Genomic DNA, 24,256 nt, shown 5'->3' on the forward strand with positions numbered 1-24,256 from the left:
TTTGCAGCAGGTAATCTCCGAAACTACTCATCCGATTTCAAAAATTCTTTCACCAATATTTAGAATGGAACTTCAGGGTGGACATAGGCTGTATATTATTCCGTTAAACAGTCATATAAATTAAAAGATATAATCTAGGTTAAGGCTTTTATGTCAACAGATGTGCTACGAGTATGATGCCCTAAGTTTGCTTTTCTGTGAGGCATTATGCTTTTCTGTGAAAATGAACTAAAGCAGATCATCTTCTATCTATCTATATAAATAAAAATGTAATATTCATTTGTTCCTACCGATTCCTTTGAAATTTTGACACAATACTGCATTCGAATATGCACGTGTTTTTATATAATATACATGTCGAAATTACCCCCCCGGGAGATGGACAGGATTAAGGCTTACCGTAAAGTACTCTGCTTGTATTTATACTATTTTAGATGCGGTTTTTTGCATTTTTGATTGCGTTTTAATAGGGTACGTCAACAGAATATACACTACAAAGGGATTTTTCAATATTCCCCCCGCGGGGGAGAGGGACAGGATTAAGGCTTACCGTGAAGAACTTTGCTTCTATTATACTATTTTAGATGCGGTTTTTTGCGTTTTTGATTGCGTTTTAATAGAGTACGTCAAGAAAATGTGCACTAAGGGATTTTTCGAAAAATTTCCCCCCCACGGGGGAAGTGTTATACATTTATAATAGATACATTTTGAGCCACAACAACACATGGCAGGGTTTGCTAGTTTTTTAATAAAATCAAAACAATAGTATCATTATTAGAATTACATAAACAAATTATATTTTTAGATAAAATCTTAAATTTCTATATCTCTAATTTACTAACCAAAATTATTATATCAAATTACTAACTTTTTCATGTATAAAATTTCAACTATTAAAGTTCTGTCTCTCTTCCTATGCTTCTGCAGAAAAATCCTATTAGATTATTTCAAAATTGATACAGTGAAGCATCAAAACTCTGGATATCAAAACTCCAGAATATCAAAAATCTGCATTTGGCCATATAAAAATGAATATTAATTCTTTCAATGGGTAATTTCATTGTTGATGTTCTTTCAGTTTTGTGTTGTTGATGTTCTAACATTCAGAATTTGTAATTTTTTAATTTTGAAATTACAATTAGTATATCTTTTGTTTAAATATCATGATTCTTTAAGTTATGTTTTGAATCTTTATAAATATTCCTACATTTCTTTTGAAATATTGGCTTGAACTTAGAATACCTAAACTTGAATCTAGATTTTCAACACTTCATTGTAGTTTTATTATAATAATCATGAATTAAAAAGTATAAATTATTCATTTGTTATGCAAAGTAAACTATTCAATTTTTAGTTTTTCTTTACTTATTGTAATAGCATATAACAAAGTTTCTCTTCAAATTTTAGATTCTGTTTCTAAGAAAAGTTTAAATCATTTTAATAAATTTTAATCACATATTTTGCTTTGATTAATTTTTCTGTTAGAACAATTTCAATGTGTTGAAGCTAAATTTTATATTATATTGAAAATGTTATATGAAAGATTTTAAAAAGAATAAAAAACAAAAAACAATAAATATTTCTATAATACAGTATATTATTTTTATTTGATAATTCAGTCTATTATAAAATTTATAACACATTTGAATTTATTTAACATCTTTTTATATTATATTTCTTTGGTTTTTGTTTTTTGAAAATTATTTTAATAAATACAATCATTTAGAAGTTATGTTTATGTTTTTATTTTTATCATACAGTTAAGATAAATATCATATTGTTTAATGTTAGACAAGAATTGTCTATAAGTCTATGTTATATATTTTTATACAATATACTGTAATAAATTCTAAATTAATTTATAGTTTTCAAATTTTTAATATGACAGTGTTACTTTTAACATTTGTATATACATTTTTAATTTTTGATATATTTTATATTTCTTACATTATTAAATTTTATTTTAGTACATCTGATGAGATAGTTCTTTTAGGATATTTTTCACCTAGTTCTGCATTTATAACTAAGAATATGCACAGATATATTTTATTATTAGAATGTCTAATTTCAAAGTTTTAATAATATGTAGAAATAAAATTATTGGATNTAATGTATTTTTTAGAATTAAGAGAATAGAAGTATAAAAAAGGGTCATGAGCAATGGGGAGATTGAGGGAAGAAGAACCAGTCTTCTCAACTGGCACTTTATATGAATTAACAGTATAAGCCATTAGTATCAGTCAGAAAAATTAACTTCCATGACCCCAATCTAAATGTCTAAATATGTTCCTGATTGTGGACAGAATATTTTACATTATTATTTCATATTTAGAATTGCTAAATAGTGAGCTAAAATGAAACACCTCAAGCATTTAAATGAAAATTTAAATATTCCAGTGATTCAATATATTTGTGAATTGAATTTTATTAAATTTATTTTTAGATAAATTACAATTATAAAAGTTTTTAGAAAAATGAATGTTACTGGTTATTTATCTAATGTACTCAGTGATTCTGAATAAACTAACTAAATATCCAATAATAAAAATACTGTTACAGATTCATTGCAGTAGATTCAATGATTTGTATTTTTGTCTATATTAAATTTTGAGGATATTTTGTTAAAGAATTATATTAGTATCTTTATTTAGAAAATTGAAATATCTCAAAGAATATTTAAACATTTTAATAGGTGCTGATGTTGAAAAACTTGAATAGCTGAAATTGTAAAGAATTATTGAATTTTATTGAGGTGGAGTATTAGGAAAGTCTCTTCTATGTGGCTTACAGAATTGTGTTTGTTATCAAAATTTAATGGGCTGATTTTGATAACTTTGCCATTTTCCATTAATTTTGACAAGAAATCCAAAAATATAATGAGGGTCTATTTAAATGTAAAAAAGTAGGAATTTGTGACTTTGTTTTCAATATACAGAGGTATTAAAGTAACAATGTCCATGCCATCGGATGCGACTGAGCATGCATAATGGAATTTAGACGTAGGGGTCAAAAATAAAAACAGCATTGTGTATGCTTAATAGAAAATATGTGCAAAAACTGAACAAAACACAAAAACAATGCAATCTATGGCAATTGCTTTGTTCTTGAATTGCAAGTGCAAGGATCATGTCTCCCATGACCAGCAGGTACAAGGATAGCCTTTTTTGTGGTGGCAAGTGCAGGGATCACTTCTTTCTTTCTGGCTCTGCCTCAGTTCTATCACAATTTGACAAAGTCATGCAATGTAGTTAGATAATATTTTATTTGCAAAAAAATTATTTAATAAAATTGAAAAGTTAGTCACTAACAATATGCAGACTTATCATCTAAACTGAATTGATTCATTAATAAATGAGCAACTATTTTTTGTGATATCGTCACAATGCCGGGCTGAAATTTTTAATAATTTTTTAATTTAAAATATATGCTCTCCACCTCAAAATAGTAGTGTCTTGCTCCTGTAAATCATACTTTTCCTGGAGTTGTGCCAGTCATCTATCTAATTCCTTTCAGGGGAAAATATTTGAATTGAAATCAGGTGACTTTCATACTAGAAATTCATGTATAGTTAATCGTGGCCTCTTACCACTAAGCTTTCCATATCTGATCTTGCCTTTCATCTATCTAATTCCATTCTTGAGATTAAGGAACAACAGGTGGATGGATGGATAGATGGACAGACAACAGTGGAAATTTATAGTTCTACAATTTTTTCAAATTGCAGCCCAATTAGAGATAACTAGAAAAAACATAGTTTAAAATTGGAGTTAAATTTGCAACTCTCTTTAGCCAAATAATACATCTGTTTTTTAAACCAGTTACAATATCTAAGTGACTCAAGCCTAAGTGACGGCTTTTGTATTTCTTTGATAACTTTAAATTATAAATAGTCTATGATTGTCACATAAATAAAAATAGTTTCTAATTTATAAGATGATTGATTAACAAATTAATTTAATAACAATTTTTTAAAATATATATATTAGCATTAAAATAGCATAATAAAATCTGTGTTTATCATTTGATTAATAATTATGATGATCTCAATGTACATTAACAGAAATTGGAAAAAGTTTTTATATTTCAGTAAAAAGTTTTTATATTATGCTTTTCAGTATTTCATTATAATTATTATTTAGAATTGGTTTTATAAAGATTAATAAAAATATTTTAAATAAAAATGTTTTCATTTATTTAATATGCTGATTTTTATTACAGTGAAAGGAGAATTAACTGACATTAATGTAATTCCCGATAGTATTCTTGAAAAAGATATATGGGTAGAGGGTATGTGGAACAATTTCACTATTGTATGGAACTCTATTACAAATGTTAATTATGGAGATATATTTTATGAAATTAAATTGAATGGTCCAGAAGATATAAATGGAGAGGTAAAAATATTTATATAAGATTTTTACTTACTGTTGTAAAATTAACTCAGAATTCAAATGTTTATTTTAAAATATTTATAAAATTTAAATTAGTTTTAANTAACTAATGTGATTTCAGGCATTACTGTAAATCAATTGGCAAATGTTTTTATGTTTTTAGAGAACTACAAAATCGTATTACCCTTTGTATTACTAATGATGGTTGACATATGAAAATTTAATAAAATACAATAAAACAATAAAAATATATAGATTTTCTTATTTCCAATACATTCTAATTAAGGATCAAATTTCTCTATCACAAATACTAATAAAGTTATCAATTTTTTAAATTGCACACGGACTTTATGGACATCCTGTATAATAAATTGAGTTCTGCATGGCTAACTGTTATCTTAACTATAAAAACAACAATTGCAGTAATAAAAGAATCTATTAATGAAATCATGAATGTTAGACAAATAAAGTTTATTTGATTGCAAAGTTTAGATTTTGAATTTAAATAAAGTTTATTAGCTTTCTATTATAAATCAATAAAGTTTATTGATTTCTTTAATGTCTAATTAATTTTTAATAATAACTTTGTTATTTAAACATCAAAATAAAAAATTTTAGACTTTTATAGAACTTATTAATTTAATTATATCTAGGTATTAAAGATCTGAAATTAATATTTTATTAATCAAGTCCACTCATTGGATTTGTGGGGACTTCATTGATAAACTTTACGCACAGCATCAAGTCTCTTCATACTTAGTCCTTTAGTGCTGTTCAGGTCATCAACACTGCTATGCTCTTTAAGCTTTACACACCAATTTTTAACACTTCATGCTTTTCACATTTAGTGTTATTGTCCATGCTCTTTTCTGAAGCTTTTCTGAACCAGAATTGATAATTTTGTTTCATGGAACCTCAGAACACATTGAGTTTTCTCATACAAAAACACTATTTGGATAGTTGTGATTGCAGTGCCACTTGGTCTATGCAACATTATAGCAAATAAAACTCTAGAAATCAGTCTAGAAATTATGTCACAAAAAGCATGTTTCTACATAGCATAAATTTTGCACAATAAATGTTTGTAATCAGAGAAAGATTTTATAATTACCCTGTATATATAATTTCAATCTTATTCACTTTGATAATTTTTTACTTAAAATTTATATAGATATCAAGAGCCAATTTAGATGGAACACAACCAGAATCTCTTTCTATAAATACTTTGGCTGAAAAACTTGTCATTGATTCTCCATCAGGACATCTTTATTGGTCAACAACTCATTCTGTTGAAGGATCAAATTTAAATGGTGATAATACATATACATATATGCAGACTGGTGTATTTTCAGGTAAAAGAGGTACGTTGAACATTTTTATAGTTATTTAATAAATTACTTACAGCTTATATTATTAATTAAGATTATTACCGTCAATTAAAATCTAGCTGATATTATAATTTAATAACTTCACTTCATTAATAGTAATGAGACACTCTGAGTTACACATTATAAATATTCTGTTGTTTTATAATAATAAAAATTTGTGATAATCAATCCAAGTTTGAGTTTTTAATATTTGATTGATCATTCAAAAATATTTGGTGTTAATTAAAATTTAATTCTATATGCATGACCAGTTGCATGTGCATGACAATTGTAAATTTGGATAGTGGAAGTTTGGACAATTGGAAATTTAACATGTGCATGACAATTGTAAATTTAAGTCTAGATTTTATATCATAAGATCTATGAAAAATTTATCAAAATAAGATCAAATAAAACTGATTTTTATTTTATGGTTTTAGTAATGGGCCTCACTTTGAATTATGATCAACAAAAAATATATTGGACAATTAGAAATTATGAAGGTTCTTGGCTTTATAGTGCAAAAACCTTGAAAAATGTTTTTGGCAGAAATAAAGATGATGTCATAGAATTGATAGCACAGTTACCAGAAAATGCTATGTAAGTTTATAAAGCAAATATAATTTAATATTTTAGAATATCTTTATCTTTTTATTTTAATTTTTGATGTTGAAAATTAAATGATTTAAAATATTTCATTGTATGCATTATTCTATAAAAAATGCTTATTTACTTTTTACTATATGACTTTTTAAATAAGCAGTATTATAGAAGTTTGCTTTAATATTTCAATGTAATAATAAATGCATATTAAATGAATTTTATAGAAATAATGAAGGAGATAATATGAATGCTATTTGAATGCACCATTAATACTGCATTTTTTATTATGACTTAATTTTTTGCCATAAAATAAAATTAATGAAAAAGTCAAGTGAATAATTAAATTTCTTTCTCTTTTATCTTAAAAAACATGAAATTAATATAGCAAATCAATTAATGTGATACATCTACATCCAGTAGCAGATCCAGGCATATCTAAAAGAGGGCTAACTCAAAAATTAAAAATATTTGAATATTTAATAAGTTTTTTTTTTTATTAACATGTGCATGACAGTTGTATTCTGAATGGATCAATAAACCATATTTACCCTTATAAATGTTTTTAAAAACAGCATTTTGTAGTTTGAACAAATAAATTTTAATTTATTTTGTGTCATTAGGGAGGGCTTAATCCTTTATAGCCCTTTCCTTGTATCTGCCATAACCTACATCTAGTATGATCTACATAATTTGCAAATCTCATGAACTTCTGATTTCAAGAAATTGTTTTCATTTTGTATCTTTTGAAGAATTCTTATGTTGGTATAATTTGCAATAATTAAGAATGCTAGGTCACAGATAGTAAATATGATTTTCCATTGTTTTGAACAAATGCTTAATGTAAAAATAAGTTTTCTTTAAAATGTAAAAACGAAAAAATATTTTAAGTTTTGCAAACTTTTTATTGAATATATGCAATGGTTTAATTGAAATATGTTAAAGTATGATTTATTATGTTATATGATCATGTTATGTTTAAATATAATTTATTATTATTATTATTATATTATTTTTTGAAAGCAGAAACATTATCATAAAATAATCCTAATTGATAGGATAATATACCGTCAATTCTGTTTTTACATCATTTTGAGAATATATTGTTCCTGAAAAATCTGTGTAAAAAAGATATTGTCCATATTGAAGATCAGTTCCAGACCTTAAAAAGCAGTAAAAATAATACAATAAATCAATTAGGATGTGACTAAATAAAATATTTTAGTTTTAGTTAATAAATCAGAAGAGAGAGAATTGTAACTTATTTATTAGCAAAATTTAATAAATTTACATTATTTGCAAAAATTTTATTATATTTTCATTTCAATTTTTTAATTAACGACCACAATATCTAGTTTAAACAGAAACCAAATGGCATACAAAAATTATTCTGTATTGGATTGGATTAATGGGATAAGGCAATGCAGTACATGGATGATTTACTAAGGGGGTGTCTCTCAGAAAAACTGATCCCTGATTGTGTGTCAGACATGTCAAGAAAACCTGGAAAACTTACATAGCCAGCCTGTAGGTCAGGCATGAATCTGGGACCAACTAGCAATGTTCAGAAATGTTATTAACTTGGCCCATTAGTAGGCCTCATATTTAAAAAATTGGAAGACAATTACACAAACAAATCATCAAACTTTGAATTAAATTTTTTGACTGATTCAATCATAGGATAAACTTGGAATGAAAGACTTATTGTTACTATACATGCTCAAATAAGTCAAAAAACAATCAAATTTTAAGATTTATGTGAACAAGTGTGTAACAGCCTTAAATGCAAATTCTAAAATTTTTAAAAAAAAGAGTAATTTTCTAGAAAAGAAAGTAAATATTTTTTTAAAAATAAAATCAAATGGCGATTTTTAGAAAGACAAATTTATTTAAACATGTAAATAAATCGTGCAAAAAGAGAATTGAATTTTTTCCCCAGATCATGTTAAGTCAAAATTATGTAAAAAAAATCCAAGTAAAATTTGTATTTCAATAGTTTTCATGTATTTCTTATTATATGTATGTAAAATTATATGGAATTTCTCATAAAAATATACATATACTTCAGAAATTCCACATTTAAATACTGTACTTTGTTTTTTGATATGAGATATTAAAATATGATAACATTTAGAAATCTAAGGTAATATATTGAAGAGATAATGCAATAATTTCAGCATATTCTTTAGTGGATGTTTTCAGATTATTTAATTGACAGCATAAATAATACACAAATTTTACTGGTGAAATATTAAAAAGCCTGAGATGAGACTTTAAATAAAATTTAAGCTATCAAGTAAATTATACAATTTAGTCATCTAATGATAACTTCATATTTTCAATTCTATAAGGTTTATATTAACCTTATAGAAATACCAATAAATAATATAAATTTATTAAGAATAACATTACTTTTGATCACAGGCAATGAAACCACATCCTTCATTGTACAGAAACAAGTACATTTAAAATTAAATTTTTATTATACTGTATTTGAAATTAAGTTAAATAAGATTCTAGGATATAAATTAGAAAAGCTGAATATTGAATCTTAAATTTCAAAACTTTTCTTAATAAGTAGTATTTTATTTTCTTATTAATAAGAATTCTAATTGCATGAATAGAATAGAAAAAAGAATATTTGTAATAAATCAATAATTATATGTAATTAATAACACTAAAACCTATATTCCAGCTATTTTTATAAAAAATACAAATGTTTTTGCTCATGTTGAATGGGCATTGTGATGATACCAGTTCAACACTAATATAGGTTTTAGTATTATTAATTCAAATGTAACCAGTTTTAAATAGCAGTATTTTAATTATACGTAACAACACAAAATAATTATTTCACTTTCATGACTCATTTTATATTGATATTCATTATTATGAATAATAATAATTTTCTCAATTTTCGAAAACCGTGTTTTATAATTTTCTATGATTCTCAAACACAAAACCGTGCTACTACTTAAACACTTGACATTTTTTCATTTTTATTAAACGCCAAGTGTTTAAATAGTAGCACGGTTTTGTGTTTGAGAATCATAATAATAATTTTGTTTTTATACTTATTAAAAATTATATTAATGATATATTACTTAGTTCCTTATTAGGAATGATTAATTTGTTAGGAATGAAATGAAAATATAAATGCAATAATCCAAATACCTGCATATATGGAAAATTATTTATTTCCAGATTAGTTCAGATCTTGTATTATAGAAATGTTTATGTAAATATAAATATAATAATTACATGTATAATTTTTATTTTTTCTAAATGTATAAAAATACAGATATCTGTTATTTTTTTAATAAATATTTTTACTCATTTCAATATTTGTATTCTGAAAGATAGTATAGATAAAACAAGCATTTATAAGACTAAAAAATTAGAAAAACAATAAAATTATTTTATTATTAAATTTATATGTATGTTTTCCAGGATGCTTATTATTATAATTTAATTGTTACATATTATAATAGTTTGATCTAAAACTTTAATTCATATTAGAAAATTTAATTTATATTTTTATTTTTGAATACAGTCAAGGTCCCCTATGGTATTTTAGTGATCGTCTTTTCTGGATTAATGAAGAGAAAGAAGCATTAATTAGTGATATGTCTGGAAGAAATGTTGCATGTTTTAAACATGTAGGACTAAAAGATTTGGAAACTCTCACTATTATTGATCCAGCTCTACAGCCATATCCAAGTAAGAAAATTTTATAATTCAAACTAAATTATTAAATTTTGATGATATGAAACCGTGCTTTGCTATTTGTTTATGCTTCTGACACAATATAGTGTTATAAATTAAGACACTTGGCGGATTTTCTCATCTTTATTTAGTTGATACGTGTGGAAAAAATTACACATTTCGGGCTCTTAAGCCCCTCTTCAGTCAACTAAAACATTTAAAAAGGATATGACATACACATAAAAAAGGGAATACACAAGTTTTGTAAAATTCTTAAAAAATAAAACATACCTATCCATACAAGTCTTATAAATTAAAGTAGCATTTTACTTTCGATATTTTTTCAGCAACATCAGCTTATTCACAGTATTTTTTCTTGTAGCCTACTATAATATTAGGAGAGTATACAATATATCTATACAAAACTATATATAAGTTTTATAGTATCTATAAAACTATATTCAATTAAGGCATACCTTGAGTACGGCTGTTATTAAGGTTGTACTGTACAAAATTGATTATACCTTTTACTTATAAAACAGTCTTACAAAATCCTTGATCTAAAATATACCCTAGACAACAATTATCAAATTGGTATACAATTGATTATGCTTTTTACTCATAAATCTGTTTTACTAAATCCTTATTTCCTTTGATACGCATTGACAATATAATACGAATTTACATAACTTCTACAATATAAATTTACATATCTGACATCTACTATATTTTTACAATATATGATTGTTGATTTATTTAACATTACAGTATTTAATATTATAGATTATTATATGAACTAATGACATTACAATGTCTTGAGGTTGGTAAACAGGATTAACATTTAATATAAATTTACATATTATTTGATTCCCGTTACAACATTACAGTTTTTTGTTATTGTTGATTTATGTAACAGTTCAATCGTTATTATTAATTAGCACATTGATCACAATAATAATAGTTTGAATCTAGTGAATACAATTAATATAAAATTTTTAACCAGTTTTCGTTTATTGAGATGCTAGGATTTTTATTTATACTATTTTGATTTTTGATTATTTCTATACTTTCCTTGAATTTTCTTTTGTATGTATCTCTTTCTCTGTGTAAGATATCTATATTATTTTTATCTATATTACAATTATTCAAAAGGCAGTGTTCATGAAAAGCAGAATTTAGTCTACGATATTTCAAATCGGCTATATGTTCTTTCAATCTTACTTTAACTTTACGTTTAGTTTCACCTATATAAAATTTTTTATTTTCGCATGTACACGGAATTTTATAGACTACATTTTTACTTTCTTCTTTATTTGTTATATTTGTTTTGTTAACTTGTTTTGCATTTAATCTGGAGAGTAGCTTATCATATGTCGGTACAAGTTTTACATTAATTTTTTTGACTTCCTTATTAACTTCTTCGTATAAACCTTTTATGTATGGAAAACGAATGTATTTTATTTCTGCTTGTTTAGGATCTATTCTTATTGTTTTATTTTTTTTTTTATCTATTTCTGTCTCCCAAATATTAAGAATTCTGTTTGGGTATCCTGAAAGAATAAATTTTTTCTTTAGTGTATTTAAATGTTCGATTTGTTTAGTATTTATACTAGTTCTATTTTTGATTTTAGTGTATTCCATATTAAATATGTTTTGTTTTATATGAATTGGTATGTTAGAATTATAGTTAACTGTGGTATTTATTGAGCACTGCTTTTTGAATGGTTCAAATTCGAGAATTTGAACCGAAAATTTATTTTTTAAGAATTTTACAAAACTTGTGTATTCCCTTTTTTATGTGTATGTCATATCCTTTTTAAATGTTTTAGTTGACTGCAGAGGGGCTTAAGAGCCCGAAATGTGTAATTTTTTCCACACGTATCAACTAAATAAAGATGAGAAAATCCGCCAAGTGTCTTAATTTATAGCACTATATTGTGTCAGAAGCATAAATTATTAAATGTTAAAATTATATTTTTGTAAATTCTAAATTATAGTTTATACAGTATATTACATTCATATACAAAAGTGATTACAGTTTTTATTAAAAATTTAAAAAATAATATTGTTATTGATTCAGCTTGTTGATTTTACAAGAGTGAACCAAAAAATATTTCATCTGTAAACAGTTTTATTAAACAAAAAATATTTGTAATGAACTTAATGATAAAAAAAAAAAAATTATAAAATTTATACAATATTGGCTACTTAAGGGTTAGTCTAAATGAAAGTTATAATAAAAATCTTTACTGAGTAAGACATCTTTTAAATGGGAAAGAATATGAGTTAAATAGATGACTTTTCATATTTTTAACAGTTATTTTACAATAAGAACATTCAGTATTGTTTCTGATATGAAGAATTCTACTCACTAAAACAGTAATAGGAGATTCAAAACAAAGGATATGATAGAATATTACATTTATATTTACTAATTATAACTTACACATTATTAATTTTTTAATAAATAAGATTTATATTTTAAGAAGTGGAAATATTTGTCCAATCTAATCATTAATTCTTTTGAAAATTTATTGCTGTAATTCAAATTTTAAAATTTATGTAAATATTGAAAAATTGAAATTAAATTATAAATTTAAATAAAAACTAAATTACAAGAATACATTAAAATTTTTACATAAATGGTTTTGATCTTTCATTTTAGATTATTCAGTTATTCTTTTTTCTTTTTAATAAGTTTTGATTATAAGCTTGAAATTATTTCCACTAGTAGGAATGTTATGTTCCAATTGAATGTAGAACAAAGAAAAATGTCTTTATTATAGATAATGGCAAAGTTAGTGGGGAGTGTTTGTGGGTTGTCTCACTTCCAATATCTGAAAATTCCAATAGTCAATAAAGTTACTCTACCAAAAAAAAAATAATTATAATTATAATAATAATAATGTATTTTTTAGAATTAAGAGAATAGAAGTATAAAAAAGGGTCATGAGCAATGGGGAGATTGAGGGAAGAAGAACCAGTCTTCTCAACTGGCACTTTATATGAATTAACAGTATAAGCCATTAGTATCAGTCAGAAAAATTAACTTCCATGACCCCAATCTAAATGTCTAAATATGTTCCTGATTGTGGACAGAATATTTTACATTATTATTTCATATTTAGAATTGCTAAATAGTGAGCTAAAATGAAACACCTCAAGCATTTAAATGAAAATTTAAATATTCCAGTGATTCAATATATTTGTGAATTGAATTTTATTAAATTTATTTTTAGATAAATTACAATTATAAAAGTTTTTAGAAAAATGAATGTTACTGGTTATTTATCTAATGTACTCAGTGATTCTGAATAAACTAACTAAATATCCAATAATAAAAATACTGTTACAGATTCATTGCAGTAGATTCAATGATTTGTATTTTTGTCTATATTAAATTTTGAGGATATTTTGTTAAAGAATTATATTAGTATCTTTATTTAGAAAATTGAAATATCTCAAAGAATATTTAAACATTTTAATAGGTGCTGATGTTGAAAAACTTGAATAGCTGAAATTGTAAAGAATTATTGAATTTTATTGAGGTGGAGTATTAGGAAAGTCTCTTCTATGTGGCTTACAGAATTGTGTTTGTTATCAAAATTTAATGGGCTGATTTTGATAACTTTGCCATTTTCCATTAATTTTGACAAGAAATCCAAAAATATAATGAGGGTCTATTTAAATGTAAAAAAGTAGGAATTTGTGACTTTGTTTTCAATATACAGAGGTATTAAAGTAACAATGTCCATGCCATCGGATGCGACTGAGCATGCATAATGGAATTTAGACGTAGGGGTCAAAAATAAAAACAGCATTGTGTATGCTTAATAGAAAATATGTGCAAAAACTGAACAAAACACAAAAACAATGCAATCTATGGCAATTGCTTTGTTCTTGAATTGCAAGTGCAAGGATCATGTCTCCCATGACCAGCAGGTACAAGGATAGCCTTTTTTGTGGTGGCAAGTGCAGGGATCACTTCTTTCTTTCTGGCTCTGCCTCAGTTCTATCACAATTTGACAAAGTCATGCAATGTAGTTAGATAATATTTTATTTGCAAAAAAATTATTTAATAAAATTGAAAAGTTAGTCACTAACAATATGCAGACTTATCATCTAAACTGAATTGATTCATTAATAAATGAGCAACTATTTTTTGTGATATCGTCACAATGCCGGGCTGAAATTTTTAATAATTTTTTAATTTAAAATATATGCTCTCCACCTCAAAATAGTAGTGTCTTGCTCCTGTAAATCATACTTTTCCTGGAGTTGTGCCAGTCATCTATCTAATTCCTTTCAGGGGAAAATATTTGAATTGAAATCAGGTGACTTTCATACTAGAAATTCATGTATAGTTAATCGTGGCCTCTTACCACTAAGCTTTCCATATCTGATCTTGCCTTTCATCTATCTAATTCCATTCTTGAGATTAAGGAACAACAGGTGGATGGATGGATAGATGGACAGACAACAGTGGAAATTTATAGTTCTACAATTTTTTCAAATTGCAGCCCAATTAGAGATAACTAGAAAAAACATAGTTTAAAATTGGAGTTAAATTTGCAACTCTCTTTAGCCAAATAATACATCTGTTTTTTAAACCAGTTACAATATCTAAGTGACTCAAGCCTAAGTGACGGCTTTTGTATTTCTTTGATAACTTTAAATTATAAATAGTCTATGATTGTTACATAAATAAAAATAGTTTCTAATTTATAAGATGATTGATTAACAAATTAATTTAATAACAATTTTGTAAAATATATATATTAGCATTAAAATAGCATAATAAAATCTGTGTTTATCATTTGATTAATAATTATGATGATCTCAATGTACATTAACAGAAATTGGAAAAAGTTTTTATATTTCAGTAAAAAGTTTTTATATTATGCTTTTCAGTATTTCATTATAATTATTATTTAGAATTGGTTTTATAAAGATTAATAAAAATATTTTAAATAAAAATGTTTTCATTTATTTAATATGCTGATTTTTATTACAGTGAAAGGAGAATTAACTGACATTAATGTAATTCCCGATAGTATTCTTGAAAAAGATATATGGGTAGAGGGTATGTGGAACAATTTCACTATTGTATGGAACTCTATTACAAATGTTAATTATGGAGATATATTTTATGAAATTAAATTGAATGGTCCAGAAGATATAAATGGAGAGGTAAAAATATTTATATAAGATTTTTACTTACTGTTGTAAAATTAACTCAGAATTCAAATGTTTATTTTAAAATATTTATAAAATTTAAATTAGTTTTAAAACTATGCAAAATGACCAAATTTATTGTTCTATAATATTTTTTATTTTTATAAATTAATTATTATTGTAATATGGAAAGTAGAACTATAAACATAGTTTATAGTAAATTTATTAATTAGAAATAATCTTAATTAAATAATAAATTAATTTAAGACATTTGGAAGAAAAGAATAACCTGAAGCAAAATTTGAACCATATAATTTAGTCAAATCAAGCAGGTACTTACTGCTCTAATATCATTTAGTATAATTTGGACTCTAACTTTTTTTATGTATATATTTGAAATTTATAAAATAGTTATAAACAATAAAAATGAAATTATCATAATTAATATAATAAACAAATAAGTAACAAAAATATTTTTATAATCAAGATTATTACAATGATTACTGAAATATTAGTTAAATTTTTCTAAAATTAATAATGATGATAACAATAACAATTCTCACTGATCACTATCTTGTTGAAGTAAGAGAGCTTGTTAGTTCCAATGAACTATAGAGCAATGTTGTCAGGAACACAAGCTTCCAGTAAGGCCACTCATATTAGTAAGGTCTATGAGAAGAAATGAAGCAAAAAGTGACTCATGAACAATGATTAATTTAGGTTGTTGTTGAACAGTGTCTGTTTCTCATGTCAAGAATGGCTGATTTATAAACACATGGCTTCAGGTATTTAGGCATAACCACTTATGTGGAGAAAACAAAAATGATTATTACACATTTGCGGTATGATACTGGCTTGGGTTAACTGGATCTGCATTAGACCTTCTTAACCCAAGCCAGTATCATACTGCATTCATGGTTAGACAAAGGCTTAGGTTTGAAAAATTTTGCCATAGTCTCTTTTGGATACCTGTAAAAAACACAGCACTGGTCCAAGTATGGCTGCTGCATAAAACACATTTGCCTCTCACTCAAACACAATGGATAACATACACCAATCCAACCAAAGTGCTTTAATGACAATCCAGCCATTGACCTCTAATACAGGTATACCTCGACTTACGTTGTTTCGAATTATGTCGTTCCTGATTATATGTCATTTGTCAAAAAAGTATATGGAAAAATAAAAATCAAGTTTAAGTCATTTTATTTGACTTTACGTCTGCCCGCCACAAATATTGAAGTTGTAATATCACTAGAAAAACGCTTAAAGCACATAAAATCATATTGAAATATATACATTTACAAGTATGTACTGTATTTACAGTACATGTATTCGTAAATTTAGAATACTTTTTTCTGTACTATATTAAAAACTAAAATTTATTTGTTTGTAAGCTTAAAATAGATTTTTTATTAACCATATATTATTAAAAATGCATTAATAAATAAAATACAGAACCGGGAATGGTAATTTATGGTTTAGCCTAGTGACAAGTAGATTCGGAGACAAGTAAATTCGACTTACATCCTGGAACCAATTACTGACGTAAGGCGAGGTATACCTGTACTGGAAAACCACCAATGGATAGATTTACAGGAACGAATTCATCATCTATGCTTACACCATGAAAAAAGGATCAAGCATCACATTCATTAATAAACAAAATACAGTCACATACATTACAGACATAAGAATTCTTTGACATTTTATTTTTGACTTTATTTTTCTGGAGTTCAGTAATTGTTTTAAATGAAAGAATTTAAGTTAGACTACTTTGATCAACAGTCTATCTTCTACTTCTCTGTTTATAATTTAAAATATAATTTATAAATAAATATACATTTAATCAAAATTTGTACTAAATGATTGATTTTAATTTGATTGATTAAGCAAATATTTTAGTGTGTTATATTTTTATAAACTTACTAAAATAATTTTAAAATAATTTTTTTAATTAGCTTTAAAAATGGTTGTATAAATTTCAATATAAATTATAAAAATTTGATTATTATTGAATTTTTTAAACTTTTATTTAAAAGTTTCATTTTAACAAAAATTCATAATATATGAAACAAAATTGAATAATAATACTGTTCTGCATCAAAATGCTTTCATAAAAGAAAATGCAATATTTTGTATGTATTTTAGTGTGCTGAATATGAATCTAAAGTCCAAAATCTTCTATCACCCACAGTTTTTTTTAAATACCACATTTTTTCAGAAAAATGTCTCTTTTGGACAAACTTTCTGTTACTGTTGTTTGAATAAAATATAAAACCTGAGAAATCATATTTGCTTTATGTAGGAATTGCCTGAAAAAGAGAGTCAGGAAATCTGAAATTTTTTCAATGGAAGACAATCTCTTTTTTGCAACTATATACCACATTTGTTAGAGAAGCTTTTACTACCACAGGATCCTGTGGAATGGAGACTCTTTATTGACTTGTTAAAGTTCAGCCTTAAAGGAGTTTTGCCATACAATGGCAACAAACATTCGTCTGTTCCAGTTGCTCATGCTGTTCACATAAAAGAAACTTACAACAACATGAAGGTAATGCCGGACAAGATAAAATACAATGAGCATAAGTAAAATGTGTTTGCTAACCTCAAAATTGTTGCAATCCTAATAAGTCTCAATAAGGATATAACTTGTGCTGTTTTTTATGTGAATGGGACAGTCAAGCAAGAACCAGTTGCTACTTGGTAAAAATGTGGCTTGATTGTGCAGCAAATGTACAAGGTCAGAAGAATATTGCTTTTCCTGCTTTGGTGTAGAAAACTAAAATCCTCTTACCTCCTCTTCATATCAAGCTTGGTTTGATGAAAAACTTTGTGAAAAGTATGAATAGAGAAGGAGAAGGCTTTGCTTACTTGAAGCAAAAGTTTTCTCATCTGAGCAATGTGAAAGTAAAGGAGAGAATTTTTGTTGGTCTCCAAGTAAGACAGCTTTTGTAGCAGCCTAGTTTCAAGGAAAACTTAATTCAGCAGAAAAGATAGTATGGAATGCATTCAAAAAGATGAGCAAGAATGTACAGGGTGTTTTGACGATTTTAAAGTTGAATAACTCGCATTAAAACTGAGATATAGCGATGGTGGCACCCTCTATTTAGTGCAGACTGTCAACTTTCATTTCATATAGGTTACTACATAGTATCCTGGTGTACTGGTCAAAGCAACATTGTGCATTTATGGTAGTGTTATTTTCACGTCTGAAAATCTGTACTGTGCGTACAATGTGGATTTCGTAAACATTTTAAGATGCAAGAGTGATATCCAATTCCTGCTCATGGAACAATATTGAATTGGGTAAAAAACTTCCATGAAACTGCCAGTGCATCGAATTGAAAGTCAACTGGCTGTAGGAAAACCGTATGAACTCCCGAGAACATTGAACATGTGCGTAGTAGAATGGCCACTTCACTTGCCTGATTTAACTCCGTCAGACTTTTACCTATGGGGTTATTTCAAGGCGAGAGTGTATTCCGACTGGCCAAGAAGCTTGGAACAATTAAGAGATCAAATTTGAGATGAAATTTCCAGAATTCCTCCAGCAGTTACAAAAAATGTGTTCAAAAGCTGGGTGAAATGCCTTGAGTCTTTGTAGCCGCAAATGGTCGTTATTTGTCTGATGTAGTATTTCATAAGTAAAATTGAATAAATTTTGTACTTGTGTAAAATTTTCAACTTTTTTTTTTTTAGCAATTAGTTTGTGAATTATTCAAAACAAATCGTCAAAACATTGTGAAACACCCTGTACCCGGTACAAGCTAACAACTGAGAATATTGTGGAGAAGTTGGTAATGTCCTACCAAACATTGGATTCCAATATATCATTGAAGATGCATTTCTGCATTCCCACTTAGATTTTTCCCTTCAACCTAGGAGCTGTTTCTTATGAACACAGAGAGAGGTTCCATCAGATTCTTCTCAGATAGAAAAGTGGCATAACAGAAGGTGGAATGAGAACATGTTAGTAGTTCACTGCTGGACTCTACAGTATGAAACTACAGAAAAAGAATATAAAAGGAAGAAAACATGTTGTACCATTGTCTGACTGGCAACATAGTCAACCCTACAAGTGAGGCAGCATTCAAAAGTGAAAAAGTGAACCAGGTCAAAAAGATGAAGGGTGTGTAAAGCCATGCTTGAATAAAGACTAGCTTTTGTTATACCGTGTTACGTTGAATCATGTTAAGTGAGCTACATACACTACACGTGTCATTAAGTGTTTCAGTTTTTTAATTTATAGAATTATGAAAAAGTAATTAACATAAATTTATTTGTATCTGGTTAGCCAATTAGCAATGTGTGTACTGAATAAATAATATATTTTGAACAGAAAATGTTTTCCTTCAAAAACATGATTTCTCTCAAAAGTGGTGGGTGTTAGGCCAATTCTGTTGCCAGATTCAGATTCAGCACCATTAAGACTATAAAAATCAGTGAAAATCTTTGAAGGAGTGGAAATAAATTTTTTTGCAGAACAGTATAAAAGCCAGTACAAAGTATGTCACATGTACTGTACAGTACATTACTGTATAAGTAACAACTGGAGAACACTCAGAGCAGCAAATCATAGAAAAAGACTTGTTATACACCAACATGAAGGATGCAAAAAAGCTAAAAATTTTCATGTTAGCCAAGGGAGTGATAGCTAAGGCATTTTGGCAAGCACAAGCCAATGAAAGCATTTTCATCTTAACTACAGTTCTTGATTCACAGCAGAAAAAACTAGAAGACAGGACAAGCTGAAAAGACAATATAAAATTGATTTTTTTCTGTAATCACATCCAATAATTTAAAATATCCATATTGAAATAATACTGGTATGTAATTCAATATAGGCTTATATCCTGCCAATTTGAAGTATGCAGGTTCATTCCAAGTCGGAAACAGTAGTTTTAATGGGCAATTTCTCCCAAATATGTTGACCCTAACATTCACTGTTTGGTCACCTCTATTGTGGGCTTGGGCATCCATAGAAAATTTTCCAGAGGAGGGCAAAGCTTGGAAACAAATTATATCAATAAATTTTTATTTAATTATTGATTTTTTTGGGTTTTTTTTTCACAAANGAAATCACATTAGTTATTTTAGCTTTCAAGTCTTCTAACGATTGAGGTTTGGTTGCATACACTATTGTTTTCACATGTCCCCATAAAAAGAATCTAATGGAATCTGGTGAATGTGGAGGCCAAGAAAATGGTCCGTCTCTTCCAATCTCTAAAAACATTTGTTACTAAATAATTTTATTTAAAACTAGGTACATTAAACTTTCTAATACTTTTTACAAAATTTCTTCTATCACAAATACTAATAAAGTTATAAATTTTTTAAATTGCACATGGACTTTATGGACACCCTGTATCTGCTTTAATGATATATTTTTTCTGTAAAAATAATGTTTATTAATAAAGATTTGAAATAGGTTATTAGATGATTTGTGTAATAAATTAGTGTAGATAATTTGGTTTCTTAATTGGAAAAAAATATATCAAACTGAAATAGCCTCTGTTGTTCTTTTATTGTATTAGTTTTTTTGTCTACTTTCCATTGAAGTTTATTTTAGGTCAATGCAAAAATAATTTAACATTTTTTTATTTCAGTTTTTAAAAATCTAGAAAGTTTACTGTTTAATTTTGAAATACTTTACAACTTCTTACAATTTTTAAAAATCATAATTTTATTTTTTCATGTATTATTTTAAAAATTTTTTATTAGTTTGAATTGCATAATTAAATTTTTTTTGCAAAACTGTCTGCAAACATGATCACGGCATTATGAAGCACATGTGACTCATATGGACATGTCTAGTTAGGGCGACAGACATAATTGCTTGTTTTTCCATGGGGCGGCATATATGTTTTGATAACATAATTCTGAAAACATCATACTTGATATACCGATATTATTTTATTAGGTGCAATAAAATATATCAATTTAATAGTACTATTAAATTAATGGTAACATTTAGGCAGCTGCTGAGCATAACAAGTCATGGGTGATTTGTGACGCCCAGCAGCTGCCTAAATGTTTATCTACTGATGCTGTGAATGTGTTAAGTACTATTTTTTTCTGATTATTCATTTTGGAAAATTTATTTAACCTCAAAATTGTTACACAGAGTTAGAAAATAAATTTAAAAGGTTATCTTAATGAATATAAAGTATAATTTAAAAAATTTTTAAATTTATTCATTAAAAATTATATAATACTGTATGTAAACAGTATGAAAACATCAAATTCTCAAGTTTTTTCCTCCAGAAAAAACATTTTGTGTTTGATTTAGAATATTCTGTCTTTTGATCCATTCAAGTTCTTGATATAACAAAAACAGTTTTTAATAAAACACTTCTTTCATTCTGTGATATCATAACTGAAAAGTAGCATGGAATTTTATTAAAATTTTGCTGTTAATTTTAATTATTTTTTTTAACCTTGTTTGCATCTTTGATCTCACTTTAAATTATAAAATTTAGATGAATATTCATTCCAAATTTTATTTTTAATTTATTTATATTTTGTATTGATGTTATATTGCTTGAAAAAATCTTTAACGAATAATATTGATAATATTTTAAAAAGTTTGTTATAAAAATCTAATATTCATGTATGTATATATGTGTGTGGAATAGATTTTCAAAACAAATTGTTTTTTACTAAAAAATTCATATCAATGTGATGCAAAATGCATATAATTCAGTGATTTTATAATTATTGTTAATGAATTTACATTATGAAAAAGTCATTACTTGTAATTGTATCTTCATTTTATGATTAATTATATTAAGATATGATTTTATCAATTATTCCATAGATCCTTCATCACCAGAAAATCCTAGAATTTTTATTATGTATAAATCATCATTTTTGTTTCCAAATGACATTGAAGCTGAATTTCGTTGGTCACCTCCTCTTCATATCAACGGAATTCTTTTGGGTTACCAAATCAACTGTTGGCATATGAAGGAAAATAAGAGTACATCACTTTGTCATAATGTTACTGTTGATGGTAGTATATTAAAATATAAATTAAAAAATCTACTACCAAATTGTACTTATTCTTTTCAGGTAATATCATCTTATAATAGAAAAATTACATTAATATGATTTTAATTATGAAATCTTAAATTTTCTAATTTTAGGTAGCAGCATATAATGTTATAGGAATTGGAACATTTAGTGACATTGTCAAAACTCATACTTCACAAGAAAATCCAATACCAAAACTTTTACTTGTCAAAACTGATACTGTTGAAATGACTGATCTTGATACAGCTGAAGAGCATTTGCTATCTAATAAAATTATAGAGCCAGTTGCTGTTACATATTTAGCAAAAGATGATAAAATTTTTTGGTTAGATAAAAATAGAGCTCTGATGTCTTCTCATATGGATGGCAGCAATACAGCTCTGGTATTTTTGAGTTAATTTATATTTTCTTATTTAATTTAATTTAATTTATATTAATTAATTACTTTAAATAAACTCTGAATAAATTTACAATGTTTATTTATATGTTATATTACCCTTTAATAATGTAGTAGTGATTAAATAGGAATAATGAAATAAGATTATCAGCACAAAACCTTTCTCACTAATTTCTAGCCTTATTAACAAGAGTACAAGAAGTTAACATACATTGGCTCAACCAATAGATCGCTTAAAAAGAAGATAACTGAGCACAAGTACGACGCGTACAACAAAAAATTCACTTCCACCCTTGCCCAGTTTGCGAGCGAACCTGGTATAACGACCAAATGGGAAGAGGCGAGGATTACTATTCCTATGCACGACCACACCAAGCTTAGGACAGTCGAAATGATTGAAATATTTAAGCAATCCCTCAAAGACGGTTGTATCAACAGCAGAGATGCGGACTCGCTCTCCTCCGCTTGGAAATCATTCTTCGACAACCCCTTGAAATAAATAGACCATCCCACCCTCACCGTGTGCAACCGTTAGCGCTCTTTTACTTGTCGCGTTTATTTCCAATTCTACCTTCTAATCGTAACCCCCTTCCCATCCACGGTCGTTTGCACGCCTCTTCTCACTGTAGCGTTGAGTATTTACGGCCTCAACTATGACGTCACTCCCCACTAACCCCCTGTTGTGGTTGTGCATCTCCTGTATGTAGCGTGCTTACTCTAAAACCTTTTTCCCCAACTTTAGCAAGTATCCTATCTGCACACCTCCCTTCTTTACCAAAAGTATGTAGTTTTCGCCCTCGGTATCGTATACTTATCATCGACGATGACGTCACTGGTAAGACGATACCTGGGTAAACATTGGCAGCATTTAAACTTCTTCTAACCGACGCTCCACAGTGTACCCGAGGAAGGCCTATTAAGAAGGCCGAAAACGTTTGTACTCTTGTTAATAAGGCTAGAAATTAGTGAGAAAGGTTTTGTGCTGATAATCTTAGAAATAGTTCTAGCTACATATGCATAGTAGAATAATGAAATAAATGATGCAGTAGATATTAATAAAATTCTATAGAAGTAAAATATTTAAAACTAATAATTTGTGATTAAAACTTCAAAAATCATTTTTCTTTTTTCAATTAGTTATTACAGATATTTAAATATTAAAATTTATAATTTTAATAACAATAAACAACAAAAAATTAAAATAACATTATACGTTATAAATGTTTATCTAAATAAAATAAATAATAATAGAAAAATACATTTTAAAAATTTTAGTTATTAAGATATTCATTATTGAATAGAAAGATGTACTTTAATTAGACATTCTTTCTTTATTTTTAAAACTTTTTTTTCATAATACAAAGGAACCTCGCTTAATGAGCATAATTTATTCCAGAATCTTACTCATAATGTGAAACACTCGTTAAGCGAAACAGTTTTTCTCATATAAATTAATGTAAAATATGATAATGCGTTCCATGTTGAAAAATATACTCAAATATCTTATGTATAACATTTAGTCAAAGAAAATTATACAATATACATTGTTAAGAAGTGTGAATCATCATCATCTTCTAGCATGGAGT

General features: G+C 26.5%; 1 protein-coding gene across 1 annotated transcript in view; it reads left to right on the top strand.

Annotated features, from left to right (window-relative positions):
- LOC111632638 (proto-oncogene tyrosine-protein kinase ROS-like) overlaps positions 1 to 24,256 on the top strand; it is a 113,357-nt gene that overhangs the window by 41,352 nt on the left and 47,749 nt on the right. The window contains exons 16-24 of the mRNA XM_023377132.1: positions 4,219 to 4,394; positions 5,563 to 5,752; positions 6,199 to 6,358; positions 9,912 to 10,078; positions 15,078 to 15,253; positions 17,655 to 17,792; positions 21,216 to 21,303; positions 22,059 to 22,312; positions 22,387 to 22,656. Coding sequence (XP_023232900.1) covers positions 4,219 to 4,394; positions 5,563 to 5,752; positions 6,199 to 6,358; positions 9,912 to 10,078; positions 15,078 to 15,253; positions 17,655 to 17,792; positions 21,216 to 21,303; positions 22,059 to 22,312; positions 22,387 to 22,656 — 1,619 coding nt within the window. The remainder of the gene's footprint in view (positions 1 to 4,218; positions 4,395 to 5,562; positions 5,753 to 6,198; positions 6,359 to 9,911; positions 10,079 to 15,077; positions 15,254 to 17,654; positions 17,793 to 21,215; positions 21,304 to 22,058; positions 22,313 to 22,386; positions 22,657 to 24,256) is intronic.

Source organism: Centruroides sculpturatus, unplaced genomic scaffold, assembly GCF_000671375.1.
Source record: "Centruroides sculpturatus isolate CEXI.00-Female unplaced genomic scaffold, Cexi_2.0 scaffold717, whole genome shotgun sequence".
NCBI lineage: Eukaryota > Metazoa > Arthropoda > Arachnida > Scorpiones > Buthidae > Centruroides > Centruroides sculpturatus.